Genomic DNA, 23,671 nt, shown 5'->3' with positions numbered 1-23,671 from the left:
TCTCTTCCCTCCCCATGCTCCACATGTCCCTGCGGCCCGCCTCCTCCCTCCCCATGCTCCACAAGTCCCTTTGGCCCCCCTCCTCCCTCTCCATGCTTCACATGTTCCTGTGGCCCCCACCTCCCTCCCCATGCTTCACATGTCCCGGCGGCCTGCCCTCCTCCCTCCCCATGCTTCACATGTCCCTGCGGCCCGCCCTCCTCCCTCCCCATGCTTCACATGTCCCTGCGGTCCCCTCCTCCCTCCCCATGCTTCACATGTCCCTGCGGCCCACCCTCCTCCCTCCCCATGCTTCACATGTTCCTGCGGCCCCCCTCCTCCCTCCCCATGCTTCACATGTCCCTGCGGCCCGCCCTCCTCCCTCCCCATGCTCCACATGTCCCTGCGGCCCCCCTCCTCCCTCCCCATGCTTCACATGTTCCTGCGGCCCCCCTCCTCCCTCCCCATGCTTCACATGTCCCTGCGGCCCGCCCTCCTCCCTCCCCATGCTCCACATGTCCCTGCGGCCCCCCTCCTCCCTCCCCATGCTTCACATGTCCCGGCGGCCTGCCCTCCTCCCTCCCCATGCTCCACATGTCCCTGCGGCCCCCCTCCTCCCTCCCCATGCTTCACATGTCCCTGCGGCCCGCCTCCTCCCTCCCCAGCTTTACATGTCCCTGCGGTCCCTTCCTCCCTCCCCATGCTTCACATGTCCCTGCGGCCCACCCTCCTCCCTCCCCATGCTTCACATGTTCCTGCGGCCCTTCCTCCTCCCTCCCCATGCTTCACATGTCCCTGCGGCCTGCCCTCCTCCCTCCCCATGCTTCACATGTCCCTGCGGTCCCCTCCTCCCTCCCCATGCTTCACATGTCCCTGCGGCCCCCCTCCTCCCTCCCCATGCTTCACATGTTCCTGCGGCCCTTCCTCCTCCCTCCCCATGCTTCACATGTCCCTGCGGCCCACCCTCCTCCCTCCCCATGCTCCACATGTCCTTGCGGCCCCCCTCCTCCCTCCCCATGCTCCACATGTCCCTGCCCTCCTCCCTCCCCATGCTTCACATGTCCCTGCGGTCCCTTCCTCCCTCCCCATGCTTCACATGTCCCTGCGGCCCCCCTCCTCCCCATGCTTCACATGTCCCTGCGGTCCCCTCCTCCCTCCCTATGCTTCACATGTCCCTGCGGCCCCCCACCTCCCTTCTGGTATTTTACAGACAAATTATATTTCTTATTTGTACCCATGGATGTTTTTCTCCAGTAAATGTTTGTCCAACTTTGCCTTGAACGCAGTTAATGAGCCAGCCGTTACCACCTCTCTGGGAAGAGAGTTCCAGAGTTTGACTGTTCTGACCGTAAAGAAATTCTTTCTACTAGCTGAATGAAATCTTTTTTCTTCTAATCTATACTCATGCCCTCTCGTCCTAGATTCCTTTCTAGTAGAAAATAGAGTGTGTGACAGTTCCTTATATTGGCCCTTGATATACTTGTACATGTTGAGCATGTCCCCCCTTAAACGTCTCTTTTCTAATGTAAATAGTCCCAAATTGCTTAATCTCTCCCCGTAGCTTAAATTCTCTATTCCCCTAATAAGCTTTGTTGCTCGCCTTTGGAATTTTTCTAATTCTATGATGTCCTTTTTATAGTGTGGGGCCCAGAACTGTACTCCGTACTCGAGGTGAGGTCTCAATAATGCTTTATACAGTGGCATAATTACACTTGAGTCCCTAGTTTCCATTCCCCTCTTAATACATGCCAGAATTTTGTTGGCCTTTTTTGTAGCTACATTACAATGGGCACTACATCCCAGTTTGCTGTCTATTTGGACTCCTAGATCCTTTTCAAGTATGGAATTACCCAGTTCCTCTCCGCTAAGGTTGTAACTTGCACACTGGTTGTGTCTCCCAAGGTGCATAACCTTACATTTATCTACATTGAACCTCATCTTCCATTTTTTTGCCCACTCATCTAGAATTGCAAGATCATTTTGAAGCATGGTGACATCTTCTGATGATTTGATGACTTTGCTAAGTTTTGTATCGTCCGCAAAGATGGATACATTGCTGAGTAACCCTATCCCAATATCGTTAATAAAAATGTTAAACAAAATGGGCCCCAAAACCTAACCCTGGGGCACTCCACTTAGTACCGGTATCATATCTGATACGGCACCATTCACAACCACTCTTTGTTCTCTATTACATAGCCAATTCCCTACCCATCTGCAGATATTTTCACCCAATCCTAGGTTCTCCATTTTATTAATCAATCTCTTGTGTGGGACAGTATCAAATGCTTTAGCGAAATCTAGGAAAATCACATCTACAGCATTTCCATTATCGAGGTTTTTGCTAACCTCTTCATAGAACCCTAGTAGATTAGTTTGGCATGAACGATTTTTCACGAACCCATGTTGGTTAGTACTGAGTAGACGGTGATGGTCTAAATATTCCTGGATACCATACCTTAAAAATCCTTCAAATAGTTTATCCACAATTGATGTTAAACTAACGGGTCTGTAATTAGCAGGAGCTTCCTTTTTTCCTTTTTTGAATATTGGCACTACCTCTGCTATTCTCCAATCTTTTGGTACTATACCTGACGATAGTGACTTGCTAAAGATATAATGTAGGGGGTAGCTAGTTCATCCCTTAATTCCATTAATACCCTCGGATGAATCCAATCTGGCCCTAGTGATTTATTTGTTTTGAGTTTGCATAGCCTCAGTATTATTTCCTTTGGCGTGAAATGAGATATTACAGTATGTGTTTCCGCTACTATTGTCATGGTGTCCAATGTCAGCGCTTCCAGACAGGAACGACCCCTACAAAAGCTACTTTTATATTTATTACTGCTTGTACAATTAATGCTGTGAGACAATTACTAAGAGTTTCTATACAGTAATTGTTATTTTGTATGAATAATGTGTAATATGTCCAATGCATTGCCTTAATGCAGGCATATACAAACCAGCTGTTGTGACACTACAAGTCCCATCATGCCTTGCATTTCACAGTTTTGTTATTAGGGAATAATATAGCAAGCATTCTGGGATGGCATGCTGGGATGTGTAGTTTTACAACAGCTGGAGGGCCACAGTTTGGACCTGCCTGCCTTAATGCATGCACTGTGTATGTACAGAAACCTGAATTAGTAACTGGTTTCCAAGGAGAACAGTACGGTCTGACCAAGCATCAGCTGAATTTGACCCAGGCGGCAGGTACGTAGTCTAAACCGCAGGAGCCAATTGGAGAGAGAGAAGCCCTCGCTGACCCTGCCCTGACTCTGGTGGCATCATCCCTATAGGGTGGGCTTCGTGATGCACTCCTACTGAGAAGGACAGCATACACCAGTGGTTATCCAATGAGGGGAATCCTCCAATGACTGACCTCTTAATAGCAAAATAAAATGAGGACCTTTCCCTCTTACATTGGCCATTGTTTCTCATGGGTGAGTGGATGGAGGGAGCAGACTGGCTAGTTACCCCCAATGCAGCTTTTTATTCATACTATGGTGGTGCCAATACTGGGCAATACTGGGCCACATATGTGCCAGCCAGTTATTGTCCATGAGCTCGGATAGTGGTTATGAGCAAGGTAGAGGGACAGTAATCTGTGCTTCTCTTACAGATCTCAGTGTCAGGAGAATGAAGCTACTTCTGCTGTTCGTTGTCCTGTTTCAGGGCTCCAGTACCAGCAGCGACACAAAGTGCACCATCACTTACTTAATTGATGAACATATTTATAATATTGGTAAGTACATAGTTACATAGTAGGTAAGGCTGAAAAAAGACTTGCGTCCATCTAGTTCAACCTGGTATAGATATCCATTGCTGATTTGGTAGGTTCTGGTATTTTACAGACAAATTATATTTCTTATTTGTACCCTCCTGTTTTTCTCCAGTAAATGTTTGTCCAACTTTGCCTTGAACGCATTTAATGAGCCAGCCATTACCACCTCTCTGGGATGAGAGTTCCAGAGTTTGACTGTTCTGACCGTAAAGAAATTCTTTCTACTAGCTGAATGAAATCTTTTTTCTTCTAATCTATACTCATGCCCTCGCGTCCTAGATTCCTTTCTAGTAGAAAATAGGGTGTTTGACAGTTCCTTATATTGGCCCTTGATATACTTGTACATGTTGAGCATGTCCCCCCTTAAACGTCTCTTTTCTAATGTAAATAGTCCCAAATTGCTTAATCTCTCCTCGTAGCTTAAATTCTCCATTCCCCTAAAAAGCTTTGTTGCTCGCCTTTGGATTTTTTCTAATTCTATGATGTCCTTTTTATAGTGTGGGGCCCAGAATTGTACTCCGTACTCGAGGTGAGGTCTCACCAATGCTTTATATAGTGGCATAATTACCCTTGAGTCCCTAGTTTACATTCCCCTCCCTAATACATGCCAGAATTTTGTTGGCCTTTTTTGTTGCTACATTACAATGGGCACTACATCCTAGTTTGCTGTCTATTTGGACTCCTAGATCCTTTTCAAGTATGGAATTACCCAGTTCCTCTCCGCTAAGGTTGTAACTTGCATACTGGTTGTACAAGGTTTTTTTTAGGATATGACCTGTGTTGGCGCACTGCTGCCTGTGAAATGTACCGTCCCCTAGCTATCACCAAAATAACTAAACAAATACCATACAAAAATACAAATTGGGGATTTCCAGATCTGAGGCGCAATCAGTCAGAGTGGGAGGGGTCAGGGTATCTGAATCTTCGTGTGTTCCCAAAATCTTCAATAAGTTCTCAATAATGCATGAAGAGAATCAGAGAAAAAAGGATTTAGAAATTGCTACAGATATTCAATATTCGGTCGGAGAGGGGGTAAGAGAAACAAATGGATGGGCGTACCCCACTCACGGTAAGTATAGCGATGTATGTGCACGTAGCAGTTTCTTTTCTCCTCCTTCAGTCCATGTCTATAAAAATCTCCTCTCCATAAGTATGGATATAAAAGAGAAAGAATAGATCAATGTGTAGACGTGTTTTGCTTAATCTTATTTAGACACCCAAGTAAGTGAACAATAGTTTTAGGTGGATGCTTGTCGTACCTTAATCACCAAAAGATGAGGCAAGGTACACATATAAAGGTTTCTTTAGTCAATATATCACATAGCTTTTTCAAATGATATATGGGCGTACCCCACTCACTGTAAAGAAATCCTGGTATGTGCCCGTAGCGTTTTCTTTTTTTTCCCTGTGATTTGTAGTGATAACGTCTTTCTCTCCAGTTGGTGCAGGTTTACCGGAAGAGAAACAAGAAAGAATCCAAATGTGTAGATTTGTTAAATGTTTAAAGGTGTATATAGCACCCTTGTGAGAAGCATGAATTGAGTGAACGTGCCTAATATTAATAGTTGGAAGATTGGTGTCGTACCAAAACTCACACAATATTGTATAAATCAATGCCAATAAAGATATCAATCAATGCCAACAAAGATACATTTATTGGCATTGATTTATACAATATTATATAATATATAATATATATATATATATATATATATATATATACACACACACACACACACACACACACACACACAAATAGCCTTGGGCGGTTGAAGCATGAGGGGGATCCCTTTATTGGTAGTCACAGTAGTCATGTTTTGGCTGGGGTACCTTGCATTTAGACAGGTAGTCAATGACATAATTCACCCTGTGCAGCGAATCCTGTTTTGGATTCGCTGCACAGTCGCCGGGTTCCGGAGGGCTGCAGCATTCAACGTCTCAGGGGCTCGATGCGGGGAACGCTGCAGGGAGCCGGGTGACGGCGGCAGGCAGGGAGATGGAAGCCTCCCTGCCTGCGCCGGACACTGTGGGGGTGAAGGAGGGCTGGCAGGGACACAGGGAGAGCCCCGGGGCAGCTGGCAGGGGACTGAGATAAGAGCCGCTGCACTGGTCCCGCTCCTGCATATTTAATGATCGGGACCAGAAATGTATAAATTTATACATTGTATTTATAATAAGGTATGCGATGGCATGTGTTGGTATGCGATGGGACCCGATTGGAGCCTTTACCCGGGCTTGAGTATACAATTTTAATATTGCGTCGCATTGCATGCCATTATAATGGCATGCAATGCGATGCGACACGATCATGCCCGATTTGGGCTTATTCACATGTTAAATGCCCCCCCCCCCCAGACCCGATTTTTAATTGTATACACCCCCCATTGTTAACGCTGCCCCACTATCAACGCCAACCCGAAGCGTGGCGAGCACAGCAAGCCCGCGAGGGGTGGCGGTACGTGTCCCCCGACCTTTTCATACCCCCACTATCCACGTCGGCGTGGAGTTGATTTTATATAGTGTGGCGAGCGCAGCGAGCCACCGAGACCGAAGCGTGGATGCGGAATATATGTGAAGTAATCCGCGTCCCCTTGCCACGCTTCGGGCTCGGTGGCTCGCTGCGCTCGCCACACTATATAAAATCAACTCCACGCCGACGTGGATAGTGGGGGTATGAAAAGGTCGTAGAACGCGTACCGCCGCCCCTCGTGGGCTTGGTGCGCTCCCAACGCTTCGGGTTGGCGTTGATATTTGGGTGGCGTTAACAATGGGGACATTTAACATAGTCATTACCCATCAGGGTGGGTGTACATTTAAAAATCGGGTCTGGGTGGGGGGCATTTAACATAGGAATAAGGCATTTGGGTGCCTGCACAATAAAAAATCGGGTCCAATCGCGTCGCATCGCATCGCATCGCACGCGATCACATCGCATGCGATGCGATGTGATTTTTTGGTTGTACAATGCCCTACAATGGAAAATGTGGGCGCCGTGATAATACACAAGTACCTAAATAAAAAATAAAAATTAAATGTATATTAATGTGCTTCAGCACATGAATAAAAATAGCATGACACCAAAAAGATCACTTTCCATTTCAACTTATAAGGATGTCGAATGCAAAACGGCGAATCAGGGCAAAAATCATGGAGAAAGCAGATCTCCAACCTAGCATTGAACACTCTCAGCGAATCCCAGTGAAAACCCCATGACTTGCAGTGAGCATGAAACGGAGAACGGGCCGCCATTCACTGGTCACCTTCGGCGAACAGTGAACATTGAATAGGGATGAATCAGATTTACAGTGAGAAAGATTCACCGCAAGGAGTGAAAACAACCTGACTCGCCGAAAAAACTGTGAATCAGGAGCATGAATATTAGCCAAAGAGGGTCCCTCAGCTGTGACATGACACTGGTGACTGTTGGAGCTTGGTTTCAAAATACATGGGACCCCCACGATTACCCCCCCCCCCCCCCCCCCTTATTTGAGGAACAAGGATGAGCTCAGGGCTGGTTATGCTGGGGGGAGGATCCCATGCCGTTACTAAAACAATTGCAGGTACTTGTGTAGTTTCACTGCGGCACTGCCCGCGGATTGCATGGTATGCAAATATGGGCTGACGTGGATAGTGGGGGTGTGCTAAATCAAATTGCATGCAAATCGTATGCAAACCGCATGTGATTTGCATACGATTGGCATGCAATGCGATTTCGTACACTCCCACTATCCACATCAGCCCGAAGCGTGGCGAGCGCAGGGATCCCCCCGAGGGGACGCGGTACACGTCCTCCCGACCTGTTCATTCCCCCAATATCCCTGTTGGCGTGAAGCTGATTTTATAACGTGTGGCGAGCGCAGCAAGCCACCGAGCCCGAAGCGTGGCGAGTGGACGCTTAAAATGAGCCTGAAGCGTGGCGAGCACAGCGAGCTCCGCGAAGGGACGTGGAATACACGTCAAGTAATACACGTGGTACACAAGTAATCCGCTGCGCTCGCCATGCTTTGGGCTTTTTTTCCACCTCCCCTTGCTGGGCTCGCTACGCTCACATGCTTCGGGCTGGTGTGGATAGTGGGGGTGTGCTAAATTGCATTGCATGCAAATCGCACACAATTTGCATACGATGCGATCCGCAGGCAGTGGCGCCATCAAACCACAAAAGTACCATATTGCACGTATCACGTTACTAAAACCTGTTCTTGTCTAAAAAATGCCCGTTTCTATAACTAAATATTTTACTTTGTCCACATCACACCCTCATTTTGCGGAAATTCGCATTTGTGACAGGTGTAACATAGTGCAATTTTTTTTTAGACACCTAAAAAAAATTTGTCACCATCACCCCTCATCTCCATTCACACACCCTCCCGCCCTCTACAGCCGGCCAATCACCTACGCCTCTCCTCTACCCTGGTCACTGCTTCCCATGCATGACTCCAAGATTTTGCCCGTGCCGCACCCCTTCAGTGGAATGTGCTCCCCTGCTCCAATAAACTCTCCCCGACCTTGCAGAGCTTCAAACTGTCACTGAACCCCAGGTTCTCCAGCAGGATGCTCCCAGCAAAGGCAGCGCTGCTCCCGATGTGCTGTCCAGCGCTGCTCCCGATGTGCTGTCCGGCGCTGCTCCCGATGTGCTGTCCGGCGCTGCTCCCGATGTGCTGTCCGGCGCTGCTCCCGATGTGCTGTCCTGCGCTGCTCCCGATGTGCTGTCCAGCGCTGCTCCCGATGTGCTGTCCAGCGCTGCTCCCGATGTGCTGTCCATCGCTGCTCCCGATGTGCTGTCCAGCGCTGCTCCCGATGTGCTGTCCATCGCTGCTCCCGATGTGCTGTCCAGCGCTGCTCCCGATGTGCTGTCCATCGCTGCTCCCGATGTGCTGTCCAGCGCTGCTCCCGATGTGCTGTCCATCGCTGCTCCCGATGTGCTGTCCAGCGCTGCTCTCGATGTGCTGTTCATCAATGGCTATAGCAATCAGCGGACGAGCCGCATGGCGCCCCCTGGGCAGTTGCACGGCTTGTCCGGCCCTGATAGGCGGCAGTAGTTCCAGCCATACATAGTGCAGTGTGTGTAATACATAAGACATACAGTATACAGGGCCAGAGATCATAGTGTGAGATGTATGCGGTGTTACTTACACTCATGGATACTGGGCTTGGTTTGAGGCACGAGGTGATGTTGGCCACTTACCTCTATCAGGCACAGTGCTCATATACTGCTCTCAGCATCTCCGCACAGTCTAATGATTTGTGTCCTGTCGTCATTACCAGTATCTGCAATCATCGTGAAATCCAAGATTGTCTGTGGCGTAGTACAAGAAAATGGGTCCTTTGCTTCTTGTCCAATAGGTAAGATGTGTTGTTGTTGTTATTATTATTATTATTATTATTATTATTATTATTATTATTATTATTATTATTATTATTATTATTGTGTAGTTTTGCTGTGGTGATTCTAGCTTTTTTTTTTTTTATTTGCTCCATGTGTTTTTTTTTTTTTTTTTTTATTGATAAAATCAGCTGCAATCACATCATCTGCTCAATGGTTGTTGTTCCTGCAGCATTTTTAACTTCAATAGCAAAGATTTTCCGTGGCGCTCAGTGATTCCGGATCTGCAGGGAATTTCACGAGATCATGCTTTGTGGCGAACCACCAGTTGAAAACCACGCCCCTTCATCGAGCGCTTCCAGTGCTGTAGATGGTAGTTTTATTTCAAAAGGCATAGGGCCCCATTTATCAAGCAATATTTGCGGCTAAATTAATGTATTAAATGTATTAAAGGGGGACCGCAGCTGGAATCTCTGATCCCTGCTGCGTCCCCCCCCCCCTGCAGCGCCGCCGGCCGCATCCCCCATAGGTTTCTATGGGGGATGCGAAGCTGCCCGATGTATCAATATTCTGAGATGGCGATATCCCATTGTAGCCTATGGCTACCACACTGCCCGGGTGGCAGAGCAGTCAGCGGGGTCACCGGGTGGTCCTTTCGGAGCCCTGTCCCTGCACCTAGCAGGATAATACATTTAGGTGGTGTGATCGCATTTTACAATGCGATCCTGGGCTGTAATATTCCGCACAGATCGCATTGTAAATGCGATCATTGATAAATGTGCTCCATAGTCAGTTTCCCTTTACAGTTCAGGTTGGAGTTCTACATTTTGGAGTTCAAGAGAAAATAACCTGTTTGGAAATTCCCAAAGCTTCATATCCTTCAGTCCTCGGTTAACCTGGCTCTAAAAACATAGTCCACAACATGACAGGAACCTCTTGGGGCGCTACTGAATTGAAATCCTGTTTACACCAAGTGGTTCCTCTTCATTCAGTTGAGTTTTAGTAAATAAGCTTCTAACACCTTAACTCCACATTGAGACTTATTGTCCCATTGATCCGATGCCTGGAAAGACTCCTTCCAGTGGGCATACATATCCTTTGTCTCTTCCTGAGATGGACGCAATGTCTGAATATATCTAGGAGAACCTGCAAAAAGGATTTTATTAGACCATCCACCTAACCAGCCAGGGTGGGTTTCTTCTTTGTTAAACAAAGATGGGGGTCTCTGACCTTGTACTGTACTTGTTCCTCAAAAAAATCAGGAATCAATATCCTTTGCCTTTAATCACAAGATAATTGACAAGATCAAGGGTTCACTATTATTATGACACTGAATTTGTGAGATGCCTGCAATTTGAATAGGTTCCCTTTGGGGGCTAGTGTATACTTGAGGGAACATGACTTTGTGGTTGACTTGCCAGGTCAGGATCAAACGAGAAAAGCAGGTACCAAAGCAGAAGGTGAGATCAGGTCCAAAGTCAAGCTGGGTCATACACTGGAATGACATAGTAGAATAGTCAGAAGAGTCGCCGAGGTCAATCACTGGTAGTCCGAAGAGATATAATAGATCAAGGGACACGGGAGCAGATTAGTGAACAGCCTTTTATTGGCCTTGATGCATCTCTGATACCTATGTGTACTGAGGGCATGAACGTATCTCTGATGAGGCACATGCACACTATGGCGGCCGCAAGCCCGTCATTGCCGCACATGCGACTAAAATACCTGGCAGGATGCTGACAGCCAAACACCTGGTTTTGCCGCCTACTGCGACTCTAGGGCTGGAAGAGGCCTCAATGCCACACCGAATCCCAACCAGCAGCGACACGGATGTCTGCCCAGGAACCTGCCGCCATTGCCCAATGCACCAATGTCCCCAAATGGGGAATGTCACCTGAACAGACCTGTGACATTAGTTTTTGTCAATTATTATAGTAGATTCATCTAAGGGTTCTTTACTATAGTCAGTTCCAACACGGTGCTTACCAGGAAAGGAGCAGACCCCTCCAGTTGTTCTCCAGAAGCCATTTCAGACTTCCAAAAAAGTCAAACAAGTTTTCACCTCCGCTTCTGTTCTTCTATTAAACGACCCTTTAATGTAGAAGTGGATGCATTGTAAGTAGGTGATATCCTTTCTAAAAAAACGGAAAGTTCTCAGAAGAAATATCCTATCAGGGACCAGGAGTTACTAGCAATCAAACTTGCTCTTGAGGAATGGCGTTATCTCCTAGAAGGGGCTGTGTCGTGAATGGGGTTGAGAACCCAGTCGTGACCATAGTGCAGGATATGCAGAGCTGTGGGGAACATGATCAAGGGATTCCGGACAAACACAGGGATCTGGTAATGCTGGAAAGTCTCAGAGATTCTGAATCCGAGACTGGCGATAACTCTGGAAAGTTCTGGGTTTGGAAATATCGGGGCAACTAAAATATGCCTCCTTGGCAATAACCAGAATTCAGGAATGCATTCTTGACAATAACAGAACTGAGAAAAGCCCACTTGGTAATAACTGAGGTCCAGGGATACCGGATTAACTGAGGAGCGCCTACTTGGCAATGTAACTGAGGAATGCCTTTCCATATGTGGATGACTCAGGGAGGTTGGCTGGACTCCCGAACGGAGGCGTGGAGTCTAACTGGACAGCGGCTTTCACCAGGGATTCCCGCAAGGGAATTTGGACTGCATCTGCCCATTAGGTCACGGCCCTCCGAAGGCAAGTCTCCCTGAGATCCGGGCTACTCTAGATGGTCGAAGACAGTTACTGAAGGTCACGTCCTGGACGAAAGGTAACTGAAGAATAGCCTCACCGGCAACTTAGGATAACCAACTTGGCGTGTAACGGAAAAAACAACATAACAGGATATACTCCAACGAGTAGCAGGAAGTCAGCATCAGGCATACAGTATGTTCCAGGTGATTGTCAGCAGGAATACCGGATATAACTCGGAACCAGAAGATGGAACACTGTGGACTGTACTGCAGATGTCTAGGAACCAATATGCAAACCCAGCACACCTAGGAGGTGAGTACTGCAGCGTCTAACTGGGAATCCAGGACGTTCACTATGGAGGTAGCCTGGCATCAGAGTTCTAGATGGCAACTGACAGCTGAACCGTGACTGAGGACTGGAAGCAGATGGGACTCCAAACCGCGGCAGATAACTGTATCAGCTGGGAAGCCAGGCAGCGCCGGATGAGCGGATTGTGGCTGCAGCTGCCAGACAGGTGCAGATGATGGAATAGCGGCTGTGGTAGAATGACAGTTAGGAGCCTGGATAACGGGAAGCAGGACCCCGGAATTGTAGCAGTTAGTATCAAAGTTACAGAGCAGGGTGCCAGGCATCAAAGCACGACAGGGATAGTCAGCGAAATTGCTCATGGCAATTTCCTGTTTCTTGAGCAGGATATTTAACCCTCTTGCCTTGCATGGATTGGTTAACTGTCCAGGTGGTAGCTGCAAAACCAGGAACAACTCATCATGAAATCAACTGGGCCCAGTTAAAAGAAATGTAATTGTCTTATCGGATTATAAAACAATTAAATGTATAAGAACCTTGTTGCAGGATAGGAAACAGACAGTTGTAGTAAATGGAGTGCATTCTATGGAGGGGGACATGTTACCAGTGGAGTACCCCAGGGATCTGTACTTGGACCAGTGCTCTTTAATATCTTTGTTAGTGACATTGCAAATGGTATTGAATGGAAAGTATGCCTTTTTGCAGATGACACAAAGATATGCAACAGAGTATACACACCAGGAGGGGTAAATAGAATGACTGATGATCTAGGTAAACTTGAGAATTGGTCAAGAGAATGGCAACTACAGTTTAATGCTAAAAAATGCAAAATCATGCACTTGGGACTCAAAAACCCAAAGGCTCAATATAGTATAAATGGCACTATAATGGAAACTACTGAGGAGGAAAGAGATCTAGGAGTCACTTTTTCAGGGGACATAAAGGCAGGAAAGCAATGTAGAAAAAAAAGACGTAATAATGCCACTGTATAGGTCATTGGTACGACCTCATCTGGAATACTGTGTCCCGTTTTGGAGTACATGGGTGAGATTTAAGAGGATGAGAGATTCAGAAAGTGAGAAATTTGGTGAGAAATCTCCAGTTTTTTTAAAGCAGCAATCATCTTCACTGAAAGATCAAACTGGTTTTGCAGTATAAATGATTGATCTGAATCTCTCATCCTATTAAATCTCACCCCATATCTTCAGAAGGATATAAATACATTAGAGACTGTACAAAGAATGGCAACTAAAATGGTGCATGGCCTACATCACAAAACGTACCAGGGGAGACTAAAAGATCTTAACATGTATAGCTTGGAGCAGAGAAGGGAAAGGGGGGACATGATAGAAATCTTCAAATATATCAAGGGTTTTAACATAGTGCAGGAGGGAACTTTTCTTCAAAGGAAAAGAAGTAACAGAACACGAGGACACGCACTGACACTAGGGGGAGGAAGGTACAGGTGGGAGACATTAGTCACAGGAAGAGGAGCAGCAGAACACGAGGACATGCACTGACACTAGGGGGAGGAAGGTACAGGTGGGAGACATTAGTCACAGGAAGAGGAGCAGCAGAACACGAGGACACGCACTGACACTAGGGGGAGGAAGGTACAGGTGGGAGACATTCTTCACAGGAAGAGGAGCAGCAGAACACGAGGACATGCACTGACACTAGGGGGAGGAAGGTACAGGTGGGAGACATTCTTCACAGGAAGAGGAGCAGCAGAACATGAGGACATGCACTGACACTAGAGGGAGGAAGGTACAGGTGGGAGACATTAGTCACAATAAGAGGAGCAGCAGAACACGAGGACACGCACTGACACTAGAGGGAGGAAGGTACAGGTGGGAGACATTAGTCACAGGAAGAGGAGCAGCAGAACACGAGGACATGCACTGACACTAGAGGGAGGAAGGTTCAGGGGAAATGTTAGAAAGAATTACTTCACAGGAAGAGTAGTAGATACTGTAAGTGGAATAGCCTCCCATCAGAGGTGGTAGAGGCTAAGGGACGCATTTATCATTAATGTGCGATGCCGGCGTGGTGACATCGCCGGGCATCGCATTGCGGTTCATTGTAATACCGCCGGGATGTATTATTATGGGGGCGCAGGGACAGGGCTCCGAAAGGAGCCCGTCCCTGCGAAGCCCTGACCCGGAAGCCGGGGGGTCTGTGCATGCGCGGTTATGCGCTGACCCCCGCCGACCCCTGTGACCGCACTGCCCTGCTCGGCAGTGCGATGTGTAGCCATAGGCTACAATGTGCTATCGCCATATCAGAATAGCGATAGCCCAGGGGTGCGATGCCGGGCTGCCCGATGTTGATACATCGGGCAGCTTCGCATCCCCCATAGAAACCTATGGGGGATGCGGCCGGCGGCGCTGCAGGGGGGATCGCAACAGGAATCGGAGATTCCTGCTGCGGTCCCTCTTTGATACATTTGGGGGATACTTAATATTTGCGGCTAACCCCCGAAAACTGGTGTTTTTGGGGATTTAGCCGCAAATATAGTTTGATAAATGGGCCCCTCAGACAGTAGAACAATTTAAACATGCTTGGGATAGGTATATGAATATCCTTAAAAACAGAAATGGAGCAGCGCTTAAAACACAATCACGAGTGTACGCATCACTTAAAAAGATAACAATTTAATAACATATAAAAAATTCATAGACAACATATGTTAAGATGGGGGGGACCTGTTGGAGTGATAAAGAGTCACCAATGGGGGGTTGATATAACCTGCATCGATCGAAGTTTGCGTCCAAATACAGAGTGGTTAGATGGTGTTCCTGAATGTCCTAGTGGTCTCCTGGTTCCAAACCCGTTGGCAGAAGATGTTTTTAGCCAGCCAGGGGGACCTTTGTAATGGAAGTCCGATAGGTCAGGTTGTTGTAAATGGTACAGTAACTCTGATGACAGATTGAAGGACAAGATCAAGAGTAATCAGGTGGTCAAACTCCTCTCCAATTGGTAATGGATATTTTTCTCCAATATCAGGTCCAGACAGCACCAACGCGTTTCGCTGTGTTTACTCAAAGCTTTATCAAGGTGTAATGGATGGTGGGAAGATCCGCTTTTTATACCTGAGTTCGGTAGCAGAGAAGCAGCGCCTCACATCCAATCAGATTAGAGATGGGCCAGCGCTATAGAGCCTGTTAGTGTGGTTGGTCGATGCGTCCCTGATTGGCTGAGCTATGCCTCTCCATGGAGCCAATGACGCTAGCAGCCTCTATAGCGCTGGGACAGCGCTACAGAAGCTGATATCATCGCCAGAGAAAGCCGGCTCACCCCGCTGTCAGTGTGGAGTGAGCTGGCTCTGGAGGAGGGAGGGAGGGCAGCGCTGGACCCTGGTTGGGTAAGTATATTGGTGTAAAAGTGAGGTGTGTGTGGGCGTAATAAAGTTGTACATTTCTTTGTGTGTGTTTTATTTTAAAATTATTTTTACAGGTCGACTACAAGTCCCAGCGGGCCAATTGAGGCCCCACATGCTGGGACTTGTAGTTCGCCAAGTCCCACCATGTGGGGGAGGCCTGCTGGCACTTGTAGTTCACCTGTATAAAGCAATGGTATGTATGAATGATTTAACACCAGCGTCCAATGGCCAGGGATGCCGGTGACAGCCCCAGGCTTTAGCCCTGGACAGGTGAAGCCTGGGGAGGGGACGCCTTTATTGGGGGGTCCCCACTCCCCCAAGGAACCCCGTCCAAGGCTGACCAGCCACAGTGCTCATGGTACGGCCGGGGGACCGTACGTAAAAAGTGTCTCCCGGCTGTGGCATGACACTGTGGGCTGTTGGAGGCCGGTGCTGGTTTCAAAATACAGGGGACCCCCACATTTTTTGCCCGCCCCCGTATTTTTAGAACAAGGACCGGTCCAAGAGTCCTGGACTGGTTTCAGAAATACGGGGGACCCCTACGCTTTACGCCAATTTTATTCATTTTTTTAACACAAAATCGCACATTTCCTCAAATTCACACATTTTCATGACTAAAAATCGCACATTATCGCACTTTATTGCCCAGATTTTGCATCCCATTACATATGCGTATTCCGGAAAAAAAAATTTATTTTGAAAAGAGCGATAAGGTGCGATTTTGGAAAGTGACTAAAATTTGCATACTATTAAATGTCACCCAGTGTTTCCTGTTACAGTTTTTACTGACCATAAAAACTTACAAAAAACTACAAAAAGGCCAATGTCTGAATGCTAGTTTGGCTCACTGCTCCTTAATTTTTAATAGATTTGAATTCACCTTGTCCTTTCGTATTGGGCACTCTTAACAGTAAAGCTTGCGTTCTATCTTTATCCTTTTCCCCATATATAGAAGAGGTTGAGCAAAATCCAATTCTCAACCCAGAAGTTTTGCCAGCACTGAAGTTTCTTCAATTCTTTGTGGAAAGACCTCTGTGTCTTTGGCATTGACTGGAGCAGTCATACTTGGGCTCATACTTCGTGTTTCTCCAGTCATGGTGGAATTCAGAAGACTCTTGAATTCATCAAACGATCCGATTGGTGGGCCACCACAAAAACAGATGTAAAAACTGTTGTTTTGTTCTGCGTCAAATGCTTTCAACATAAATGATCTTGTCAAGCGCCTGCTGGGAAACTCCAGCCTTTGTCTAAAGTTGAACATCACTGGTCCCATCTTTCAAAGAATTTCATCACAGATCTCCTTCCAATGGTTTCAATACAATATACTGTAGGTAGTTATTTATCGGTTTCCAAGATTACTCACATTCTACCTTTAAAGGGATTACCCACCACTCCTAAACTGGCTAATTTATTAAATCTATTGGCTACATAGAACTCCCACAGAAATAATCTCCGACCCAGGCATCCAATTCAGGGCTCTACCGGTTCATTTTTACAAATAAAATTACAATTCTCCATAGTATATCATCCACATACTATGGATCCCAGCTGCCTCATAGCTGCTCTCTCCCTGACAGTCCCTGTATTCCCAACTCACAGCCACCTCACCTCTGCTCTCTCCCTGACAGTCCCTGTATTCCCAGTTTAGAGCTGCCTCACCTCTGCTTTCTTCTTGACAGTCTCTGTATTCCCAGCTCACAGCCACCTCAACCTCACCTCTGCTTTCTCCCTGACATTCTCTGTATCCCCAGCTTACCGCCACCTCACCTCTGCTCTCTCCCTGACATTCCCTGTATCCCCAACTCACAGCTGCCTCACCTCTGCTCTCTCCCTGACAGTCTCTGTATTCCCATCTCACAGCCCCCTCACCGCTGCTCTCTCCCTGACACTCCCTGTATTACCAGTTTAGAGCTGCCTCACCTCTTCTCTCTTCTTGACAGTCCCTGTATTCCGAGTTTAGAGCTGCCTCACCTCTGCTCTCTTCTTGACAGTCTCTGTATTCCCAGCTCACAGCCACCTCACCTCTGCTTTCTCCCTGACATTCTCTGTATCCCCAGCTTACAGCCACCTCACCTCTGCTCTCCCTGACACTCCCTGTATCCCCAACTCACAGCTGCCTCACCTTTGCTCTCGCCCTGACACTCCCTGTATCCCCAACTCACAGCTGACTCCCCTCAGCTCTCTCCCTGACAGTCACTGTATTTTCATCTCACAGCTGACTCCCCTCGCCCCCTCCCTGACAGTCCCTGTATTCCCATCTCACAGACACCTCACCTCTGCTCTCTCCCTGACAGTCCCTATATTTCCAGTTTAGAGCTGCCTCACCTCCTCTCTTCCTGACCGTCTCTGTTTTCCCAGCTCAAAGCCACCTCACCTCTGCTCTGTCCCTGACATTCTCTGTATCCCCAGCTTACAGCCACCTTGCCTCTGCTCTCTCCCTGACACTCCTTGTATCCCAACTCACAGCTGCCTCAACTCAGCTCTCTCCCTGACAGTCCCTATATTCCCATCTCACAGCCCCCTCACCTCGGCTCTCTCCCTGACAGTCTGCTCTCTCACTGACAGTCTGCTCTCTCCCTGACACTCCTTGTATCCCAACTCACAGCTGACTCCCCTCTGCTCTCTCCCTGTCACTCCCTGTATTCCCAGCTCACAGCGGCCTCACCTCTGCTCTCTCCCTGACAGTCCCTGTATTCCCATCTCACAGCCCCCTCACCTCTGCTCTCTCCCTGACACTCCATGTATCCCCAACTCACAGCTGACTCCCCTCAGCTCTCTCCCTGACAGTCACTGTATTTACATCTCTCAGCTGACTCCCCTCAGCTCTCGACCTGACACTCCCTATATTCCCAACTCACAGCCGCCTCACCTCCGATCTCTCCCTGACAGTCCCTATATTCCCAGTTTAGAGCTGCCTCACCTCTTCTCTCTTCCTGACAGTCTTTGTATTCCCAGCTCACTGCCACCTCACCTCTACTCTCTCCCTGACATTCTCTGTATCCCCAGCTTACAGCCACCTCGCCTCTGCTCTCTCCCTGACACTCCCTGTATTCCCATCTCACATCTCTGCTCTCTCCCTGACAGTCTGCTCTCTCCCTGACAGTCCCAACTCACAGATGACTCCCCTCAGCTCTCTACCTGACACTCCCTGTATTCCCAGCTCACAACCGCCTCTCCTCTGCTCTCTCCCTGATAGTGTATGTATTCCCAGCTCACAGCCAGCTCACCTCTGCTCTGTCCATGACAGTCCCTATATTCCCAGCTGAAAGCTACCTCTGCCCTCTCCCTGACAGTGCCTGTGTCCCCAGCTCACAGCCGCCTCACGTCTGCTCTCTCCCTGACATTCTCTGTATCCCCAGCTTAAAGCCACCTCACCTCTGCTCTATCCCTGACACTCCCTGTTCCCCAACTCACAGCTGCCTCACCTCTACTCTCTCCCTGACAGTCCCTGTATTCCCATCTCACAGCTGACTCCCCTCAGCTCTCTCCCTGACACTCCCTGTATTTCCAGCTCACAGCCACCTCACCTCTGCTCTCTCCCTGACACTCCCTGTATTCTCAGTTTAGAGCTGCCTCACCTCTTCTCTCTTCTTGACAGTCTCTGTATTCCCAGCTCACAGCCACCTCACCTCTGCTCTCTCCCTGACATTCTCTGTATCCCCAGTTTACAGCCACCTCAACTCTGCTCTCTCCCTGACACTCCCTGTATCCCCAACTCACAGCTGCCTCACCTCTGCTCTCTCCCTGACACTCCCTGTATTCCAATCTCACAGCCCCCTCACCGCTGCTCTCTCCCTGACAGTCTCTGTATTCCCAGCTCACAGCCACCTCACCTCTGCTCTCTCCCTGACATTCTCTGTATCCCCAGCTTACAGCCACCTCACCTCTGCTCTCTCCCTGACACTCCCTGTATCCCCAACTCACAGCTGCCTCACCTCTGCTCTCTCTCCCTGACACCCCCTGTATTCCCATCTCACAGCCCCCTCACCTCTGCTCTCTCTCTCTGACAGTCCCTGTATTCCCAGTTCACAGTTGACTCCCCTCAGCTCTCTACCTGACACTCCCTGTATTCCCATCTCACAGCTCCCTCACATCTGCTCTCTCCCTGACACCCCCTGTATTCCCATCTCACAGCCCCCTCACCTCTGCTCTCTCCCTGACAGTCCCTGTATTCCCAGTTCACAGTTGACTCCCCTCAGCTCTCTACCTGACACTCCCTGTATTCCCATCTCACAGCCCCCTCACATCTGCTCTCTCCCTGACACCCCCTGTATTCCCATCTCACAGCCCCCTCACCTCTGCTCTCTCCCTGACAGTCCCTGTATTCCCAGTTCACAGTTGACTCCCCTCAGCTCTCTACCTGACACTCCCTGTATTCCCATCTCACAGCCCCCTCACATCTGCTCTCTCCCTGACACCCCCTGTATTCCCATCTCACAGCCCCCTCACCTCTGCTCTCTCCCTGACAGTCCCTGTATTCCCAGTTCACAGTTGACTCCCCTCAGCTCTCTACCTGACACTCCCTGTATTCCCAGCTCACAGCCACCTCACCTCTGCTCTCTCCCTGACAGTCCCTGTATTCCCAGCTCACAGCCACCTCACCTCTGCTCTCTCCCTGACAGTCCCTGTATTCCCAGCTCACAGCCCGCTCACCTCTGCTCTCTTCCTGACAGTCCCTGAGCATGTGAGGCACTCGGCCGTCCCCGTCTCAGCGAGCACACGTGCTGAGACATATCACTATGGCGAGCAGACCCGTTAGATAAGTACGGCTCCACCTGTATATTTGAGTATAACAAGTGCTGACATCACTGTTGTGTGGTGGAGGGAAAGTAAGTGTAAGTGGTGGCTGAGGTATATACAGTAGGCTGGTTCTCTGTGGGGTAGTGGGTGTGGGATGCATTGCGTGTAATGAGTGTTACCCGGGTGGTGATGTGTAAAATCGGCTCGTATGCTATTGTGCAGTTGTGGAATTAGTGGTCTAATAGTCTATGTAGCGATAATGTGGCTGATTACTGATATTATTATTATCATTAGGTTACACCCCGGTCTGGTGTTCCTGTGCTAAGGGCTGCGACTCCTGGGAAATCCAGAACATGAAGAAATGTTACTGCAAGTGTCCCAAAATGGACTGGACATTGACTCAGTGCTGCAAGATACAATATGATTGAAGAGAACATCATACATCTCATTTATTGTATATGTGACACAATAAAATATAACTGAGCAACAATCCAGGCTTAGCCACTGCTTTACCTAACTGTGCTGACCACTGTGCGCACTGTGCGGTAACCACAGGCAACAGTGTGTGTCACCTCACAACTTTTGTCCTCCTGAAATCACGACATGCTATGTCAAAGGTGGCCTGAAATCGGGCCGTAGCTAAGGGGAGGGTAGGCATGGCCTAGCATGGCCTGAAATAGGGCCGTAGTTAAGGGGAGGGGGCATGGCCTTAGTTATATGGGGACATTGCCTAGCATCGCGACTCCCTTTACATTATTTTCAGATGCACTCCAGTAACAAAAGAGAAAAAAAAAGGGGGGGGGGGGGGGTATTCAAAGCTCTAAGGGGCAGTCACTGCAGCAGCTGTCTCATTGGATTTACTCCCAGAAAGACCAAAACAGTAGAAAGCTAGTAAGAAAGTTGTGACAGCGCTATAAGTGCTGCGTGCAAAATACCAGTATAAGACAAAACAGATGTTATAGATGGTAATTCCTATTTAATCCATATCAAAGCAAAAATGTATAAAATAAACAACAGCGATAAAATGAAATGTAAAATATGTAAAATATACAAGAAAATACTTTCAATAATTAAACATAGCTACTGACCGGCCGGTAAGCAGCACATATAAAATGAATACATGTTAAAAAAAGGAATTAGCATACACCTATCACATTCCTATACCACATTCCTATACAACTGGACATAAAAAAGATGTTAGTAATTCTACTAATGCACTGATCCAAATATAATTACTTTTTCAGGCTATTTGCCTAACTGGTGAAGCTTTTATTTATCAATAAAGTCTGTGGTCTTACATCCATTGTTACCGGTGACACAACACCGCGCTGTCCTCAGAGGAAGAGACGTGGTGATATCTCCTGCATACAGGGACAAATCATTCCATCATCCCATTCCCCAACCTGCTGCACCAGCCGCTATACAGGGGGCGCTCCTGTCACTGAGGGGAGGATACAGCACAGGGAGCACCTATTACATCCATTGTTACCGGTGACACAACACCTCGCTGTCCTCAGAGGGGGGACGTGGTGATATCTCCTGCACACAGGAACACATCCCTCCATCATCCCATTCCCCAACCTGCTGCACCAGCCGCTGTACAGGGGGCACCTATTACATCCATTGTTACCGGTGATCCTACACCACACTGTCCTCAGAGGGGGGACGTGGTGATATCTCCTGCACACAGGAACACATCCCTAAATCATCCCATTCCCCAACCTGCTGCACCAGCCGCTGTACAGGGGGCGCTCCTGTCACTGAGGGGAGGATACAGCACAGGGAGCACCTATTACAGCCATTGTTACTGGTGATCCCACACCGCACTGTCCTCAGAGGGGGGGACGTGGTGATATCTCCTGCACACAGGAACAAATCCCTCCATCATTCCATTCCCCAACCTGCTGCACCAGCCGCTGTACAGGGGGCGCTCCTGTTACTGAGGGGGAGGACGCAGCACAGGGAGCACCTATTACAGCCATTGTTACCGGTGACACTACACCGCGCTGTCCTCAGAGGGGGGACGTGGTGATATCTCCTGCACACAGGAACACATCCCTCCATCATCCCATTCCCCAACCTGCTGCACCAGCCGCTGTACAGGGGGTGCTCCTGTCACTGAGGGAGAGGACGCAGTACAGGGAGCACCTATTACAGCCATTGTTACTGGTGATCCTACACCGCACTGTCCTCAGAGGGGGGCACGTGGTGATATCTCCTGCACACAGGAACAAATCCCTCCATCATTCCATTCCCTAACCTGCTGCACCAGCCGCTGTACAGGGGGCGCTCCTGTCACTGAGGGGGAGGACGCAGCACAGGGAGCACCTATTACATCCATTGTTACAGGTGACCCTACACCACGCAGTCCTGCCACAGTACAGGGGGCGCTCCTGTCACTAAGGGAGAGGACGCAGCACAGGGAGCACCTATTACATCCATTGTTACTGGGGATCCTACATCGCGCTGTCCTCAGAGGGGGAGACGTGGTGATATCTCCTGCACACAGGAACAAATCCCTCCATCATTCCATTCCCCAACCTGCTGCACCAGCCGCTGTACAGGGGGCGCTCCTGTTACTGAGGGGGAGGACGCAGCACAGGGAGCACCTATTACAGCCATTGTTACCGGTGACACTACACCGCGCTGTCCTCAGAGGGGGGACGTGGTGATATCTCCTGCACACAGGAACACATCCCTCCATCATCCCATTCCCCAACCTGCTGCACCAGCCGCTGTACAGGGGGTGCTCCTGTCACTGAGGGAGAGGACGCAGTACAGGGAGCACCTATTACAGCCATTGTTACTGGTGATCCTACACCGCACTGTCCTCAGAGGGGGGCACGTGGTGATATCTCCTGCACACAGGAACAAATCCCTCCATCATTCCATTCCCCAACCTGCTGCACCAGCCGCTGTACAGGGGGCGCTCCTGTCACTGAGGGGGAGGACGCAGCACAGGGAGCACCTATTACATCCATTGTTACAGGTGACCCTACACCACGCAGTCCTGCCACAGTACAGGGGGCGCTCCTGTCACTAAGGGAGAGGACGCAGCACAGGGAGCACCTATTACATCCATTGTTACTGGGGATCCTACATCGCGCTGTCCTCAGAGGGGGGACGTGGTGATATCTCCTGCACACAGGAACACATCACTACATCATCCCATTCCCCAACCTGCTGCACCAGCCACTGTACAGGGGGCGCTCCTGTCACTGAGGGGGAGGACGCAGTACAGGGAGCACCTATTACATCCATTGTTACCAGTGATCCTACACCGCGCTGTCCTCAGAGGGGGGACGTGGTGATATCTCCTGCACACAGGAACACATCACTCCATCATCCCATTCCCCAACCTGCTGCACCAGCCGCTGTACAGGGGGCGTTCCTGTCACTGAGGGGGAGGACGCAGTACAGGGAGCACCTATTACATCCATTGTTACC

At 48.9% G+C, this 23,671-nt stretch overlaps 1 protein-coding gene across 1 annotated transcript in view; it reads left to right on the top strand.

The window, feature by feature from the left end:
• The window catches only part of LOC146019905 (resistin-like), a 22,381-nt gene extending 1,729 nt beyond the window's left edge, over nt 1–20,652 (top strand). Inside the window, exons 2-5 of the mRNA XM_083152555.1 lie at nt 3,114–3,192; nt 3,602–3,724; nt 9,029–9,106; nt 20,519–20,652. Of these exons, the coding sequence (XP_083008681.1) occupies nt 3,114–3,192; nt 3,602–3,724; nt 9,029–9,106; nt 20,519–20,652 (414 nt within the window). The remainder of the gene's footprint in view (nt 1–3,113; nt 3,193–3,601; nt 3,725–9,028; nt 9,107–20,518) is intronic.
• Nucleotides 20,653–23,671: the final 3,019 nt, after the last annotated feature.

The sequence above is a fragment of the Crinia signifera genome, chromosome 1, assembly GCF_055691185.1.
Source record: "Crinia signifera chromosome 1, ASM5569118v1, whole genome shotgun sequence".
Taxonomy (NCBI): Eukaryota; Metazoa; Chordata; class Amphibia; order Anura; family Myobatrachidae; genus Crinia; species Crinia signifera.
Note: the sequence above shows the minus strand (reverse complement) of the source record. Positions and strands in the feature narration are given on the sequence as shown.